Source organism: Sinocyclocheilus rhinocerous, unplaced genomic scaffold, assembly GCF_001515625.1.
Source record: "Sinocyclocheilus rhinocerous isolate Xijiao unplaced genomic scaffold, SAMN03320098_v1.1 scaffold706, whole genome shotgun sequence".
NCBI lineage: Eukaryota > Metazoa > Chordata > Actinopteri > Cypriniformes > Cyprinidae > Sinocyclocheilus > Sinocyclocheilus rhinocerous.
Genome location: NW_015632479.1, coordinates 204,134 through 209,536, shown reverse-complemented (window position 1 = coordinate 209,536; position 5,403 = coordinate 204,134). Strand labels below are relative to the sequence as shown.

Below are 5,403 nucleotides of genomic sequence, written 5' to 3'. Positions count from 1 at the left end.
TGTTCTGGAAATATATGCAAATTAGTGCATATTTAATTAGAGAATGCCTAATTTGCATATTTAAAACATTTCATAATATATACTTTAATTCACCTGTTTTGCATTAAGTCACATTTTGAAACGTCTGCATGTTCATTGCATCATATAACAAAATATCAAACCAAGTGGCACCTGCAAATAAATTATATTATAGTGTCCTTGTTACATGTATTTACTACAGTGATAACAAATTATGCATAATAACATGCAATTAACCCTAAATCTAACTCTCATCCTAAACCGTAAGTCCAGTATAGTATAGTAGTTAATTAATATTATTCAGTACTTAAATGTATAGCCACTTTTGCAATGATTTTTAATAATCTGCTGTCAGTGTGATTTAGTGTTATTTCATAATGCTCACTTTCTGTGAATGTGCAAGACTGCTATAGGTAAATAACTAAAGAATATCAAAGTGCAGTAAAACTGTTTGCACTACAAACCAGTGTGTTTTTGATTATAATACATTAAAATATCAAGCAGCATAAAAATAAAACTGCTGTAAATAACTGGAAAAGCCTCACACATTCATGTTACAAATGGCTGCGCTGCATTACAAATAAGCTTGATAGAGTCAGTTCTCCTCAGAGGAACCACAGCATGATCCACCAGCGTTTGACAAACAGGGCCTAAACTGTTTAGACTAGTATTACAAAGTTAGACTGATTACCTATTGGTTAACTTACAATTTTTGCTCCGTAAACAAAGCCAAAATGGTTTTGAATCAGTTTTGGATGAATCAGTTGAGTGAATGATTCAAATGATTAGTTCGTTCAAAAACAAACAAACTGTTAATAAAGCAAAGCAAAACATCCTTAAGTAAATCTTTACATTAAATGGTTTGCAAACGGTTTTTAATGTAAAGATTTACTTAAGGACGTTTTGCTTTGCTTTATTAACACTTTGTTGTTTGGTTACTTCTCAGAAAGAGACAAACACTTGATGTACATTTTATCATTTAACAAGTGCATCTGTAAATCCTCTTGTAATAATAATAATAATAATAATAGCAAAAACACAGCATGTTCCCCAAAAATGTCAGTTTAATAGATTAATAAAATGTATAAGGCTAAGATGAGCCGAGGAGATAAACATACTGAAGGGACGACTAACAGAGGATTCTGGGAGATGTCCGCTCCATTCTTACAGACAAGAAGTGCCCAAACCTAGAGGATTATGGGACGGCGCACGCTCTTCCAGTCCACAAAATGCTGGCATAACACACTCATCTAAACACAACACACACACACACACACACACACACACACACACTGTCCTTTAAAAATAGTGCATAACACACTCATCTAAACACACACACACACTCACACACACACTGTCCTTTAAAAATAGTGCATAACACACTCACCCTCACCCAAACACACACACACACTCACACACACACTGTCCTTTAAAAATAGTGCATAACACACTCATCTAAACACAACACAGACACACACTCACACACTCACACACACACTGTCCTTTAAAAATAGTGCATAACACACTCATCTAAACACACACACACACACACTCACACACACACTGTCCTTTAAAAATAGTGCATAACACACTCATCTAAACACACACACACACACACTCACACACACACTGTCCTTTAAAAATAGTGCATAACACACTCATCTAAACACACACACACACACACTCACACACACACTGTCCTTTAAAAATAGTGCATAACACACTCATCTAAACACACACACACACACACTCACACACACACTGTCCTTTAAAAATAGTGCATAACACACTCATCTAAACACACACACACACACACTCACACACACACTGTCCTTTAAAAATAGTGCATAACACACTCATCTAAACACACACACACACACACTCACACACACACTGTCCTTTAAAAATAGTGCATAGCTCAGTGATTTTTTTACATTTCTGTAGTCCGTTATTTTGATCCGCCCACAATCAATCAATCAATCAATCAATCAACCTGATTTACATTATCAAAAAAACTCAAATCCAAGCAGTCATACATTTCATATACATATCTGTATTTTGTATATATTTATATTCAATGTACAAAGTTACATTCTGAACTGCAAAGGCTTGTTCATAGAAATAAATACTGCAAAGTTTAGTTTGCGACAGGAGGTTGTTTCTGCTCTCCTGCAAACGAAGCAGCTCTAGATGCTCTACATTAGAGTCTAAAAGACGTGTACAAAAGAGTGATAAAAACACGCGTTTGTCTCTACGCACTACTTTCCTGCGAAAACTGCAAGAGTGTTAAAAAATAGGCGAACGAGCAAAACGTGACGTGGATCTGCGAGACACAAAGTGATCTAGAATCCATCAATGAAGCTATTAAATGATTTCTCTATCCTTTGGTAACCGTGCGACATTCATAAGAAAAAAGTGGATGATTTAAGGATTGAAAAAGCGCTTATCAGCAAAAACGTCCAACACAAAAGCTCTTCTAGCTAAGATGTAGTGCACTGTGCATCATCCCGTTGTGCTTTCACCCAAAAAATACGGACCGTCCATTATTTGCAATCTGCGTGAATGAAACACTTGCCAAAGATGAAGAGCAAAAGCGCAATTCATAGTGAAAGCGCAAACTAACAGTCTGAATACGTCATTCTTTGGTGATTTGCATGGTAGAAATGCTATAAGCCAGTGCTTGAAATGTCTTAAATAAAGCAGAAGCGTCTGAAAAAGGTCCAAAGCGCGTCTGGAGCGACGTCACTCCTCGCCGGTCATGACCTGCCACACGATGAGGTGACTGCGTTCAGCTTTGGCCAGCAAGGGCTGCAGGTTGAGAGTGGGTTCGTTGATGTTTTCTGTGTCTCCTCCTTCATCTCCTGTGATAGGAAGAGAGGCGTGTGAGTAATCAGGCGCTTCTGACAGGAGTGCGGCACTGGGACGCGTCTCACTCACCCATCCTGAAGTCAATGTAACCCTCTCCTCCGCTCACGACCAGCACAGACTTCACCAGCTCCGGCGAATCGGACGCCTCGACCCCTGACCCCGCAGATGCAATCACCTGCCCTGCAACACAGGAACAACACCACGGACCTTTAATACAGGCATGAGCTCACAGCTCTCAAATTTACAGTAGAAACATCTTTGTCTTACAAACAAAAATAACATTTCTGGATCATTTCCGTCTCTTATTAAATGTATGCATCATCTTTTATGTCAGATTGTTACATTTGATCGATACATTCCATTAGAATAAGACACTAAGGGTCTGTTATTAACTAAATCCATCTTTGGCACAGAAGCTGCATCTGAAGTGGCATGCTTCAGTTCTGACAGTAAACTTCTGCTGTGCAGCACTTAAAATGGGTAAATTTGCATTGGTTTACATTTTAAAGATTGTTCATGTTTTAAGCTTATATGTGACCCTGGAGCACAAAACCAGTCATAAGGGTCAATTTTTGGAAATTTAGATTTCAATTTTGACCCATACAATGTATTGTTGGCTATTGCTACAAATATACCCCAGCGACTTAACACTGCTTTTGTGCTCCAGGGTCATATATTTGATTGCTACTGTTTTGGATAATAAATTTGCATTAAATCATAAATCCATAAATAAAATTAAAAAAAAAAATAATTTCTTAGGGCACTATTATTGTAGAAAATGTAATAAATTGTTAAACTTAGTTTTATGAATTTAATTGATTAGATATGCTTTTAGACTACTAAAATTAAAACAGAAAAGACAAAAACAAAAACCTAATAATAATAATTAAATGGAATTTATAGGGCACTAAAATATAGAGGACCAAACCTGCATAAATAAATAAATTAATAAATAAATGACTTGCTAAAATAAATACAATTAATTTTTATTTTGTATTATGTTTTCTCACTTTATTTATTATTATTTTCTTTATCTATTTTTAATAGTATTTTTTATTCTTTCATTTATATGTTCATTTATTTTTATATTTATTCATCCCCATGTATAATTTGTCAAATTTCTTATAAATTATTAAACCGTTAAAGTTTTATGAATTAAATTAATTAGACAAGCTCTATGATTACTAACATTTATCTGAAATGGAAAAAATTAAATGGGAAATAAAAAAACAGAAACTAGAAAAAAATTAAAAAGTTCAATTTTAGTTTGTTAAATTGTATATGTTTCATGATTTCAATAAATTACACATGCTTTTTGGTTTCTTAATTAAAATAGAGTCCAAAAAGACAAAAAATGTCTCTACTGATCTCTATTGTACTAGACTACTTGTACCACATATTTGTTGACTATTTTTAACTATGTTGTGAACAAATATTTGGAAAGCTGTTAAAAGATAAATGATGAAACGGATAGTTCCGGTCCTTGATTCTGATTGGCTGAGCCGCGTTCGAAGCTGTTGTAAATGACTCTACAAAGTAACATACACCTTTGTTTACGTTTGTGTGTTGCTCGGCAACCACTTTGTTGCAACCACAACTGTTTCTGAGGAGCTACATTGTTTGGTGGAAGAATACTGTTTTTATTAATAACATTACACTTTATTTGCTCTGTTTTATTTTGTGAAACCTTACTACGTATATGGAATAACCATTTTATAAAAGCAATAAGCCCCAAGAAGCTGTGGCTTCGTGTCGTGCCTAACAACGCCCCTTAGCTGTTATAAATTCACTGTAAATCACGGCTTCTTGGGTCTTATTGCTTTAATAAAATAAATAGAATCCAGAAAACTAAATCAGAACATGGGGGAAAAAAATACAATGTACTTCATAGTTCCCTACTATGGGACTCTGACTCGCGGTCATTGCTCTACCTGGGACTGCGGCGAAGAACTTGACGGCGTCTCTGTGTCCGTGGAAGCACAGCTGGGCGTGAGCCATGGAGCAGAAGGGCACAGAGGTTCCCGCCGTGACTTTATCACCGCTCTCATCACCGTAGACGCGGATCGCACCGCCTGGACGATTGGACCCCGCCGCCGCTGTATCTTTACTTTCTGTCGTGGGAGCGAAAAACGACATTACTCTCATTACATATACACTACCGGTCAAAAGTTTGGGATCAGTAAGACTTGTCATGTTTTTACAGAAGTCTCTTCTGCTCATCAAGGCTGCATTTATTTGATCAAAAATACACAAAAAAACAGTAATCTTGCAAAATGTTATTACAATATAAAATAATGGTTTCTATTTTAATATCCTTTAAAATATAATTTATTTCTGTGATGCAAAGATGAATTTCCATCATCATTACTCCAGTATAAAGCGTCACATGATCTTCAGAAATCATTCTAATATGCTGATTTATTATTAGAATTATCAATGTTGGCAACAGTTGTGCTGCCAAATATTTTTTTGGAAACTGCATACTTTTTTTCAGGATTCTTTGATGAATAAAAAGTT

The 5,403-nt window shown here is 35.6% G+C and overlaps 1 protein-coding gene across 1 annotated transcript in view; it reads right to left on the bottom strand.

The window, feature by feature from the left end:
* Positions 1 to 1,440: 1,440 nt before the first annotated feature.
* Positions 1,441 to 5,403, bottom strand: part of LOC107742595 (C-Jun-amino-terminal kinase-interacting protein 4-like) — a 48,817-nt gene continuing 44,854 nt past the window's right edge. Inside the window, exons 27-29 of the mRNA XM_016555638.1 lie at positions 4,818 to 4,997; positions 2,956 to 3,066; positions 1,441 to 2,879 (exon numbers count right to left, since the gene is read on the bottom strand). Of these exons, the coding sequence (XP_016411124.1) occupies positions 2,761 to 2,879; positions 2,956 to 3,066; positions 4,818 to 4,997 (410 nt within the window). The 3' untranslated portion in view covers positions 1,441 to 2,760. The remainder of the gene's footprint in view (positions 2,880 to 2,955; positions 3,067 to 4,817; positions 4,998 to 5,403) is intronic.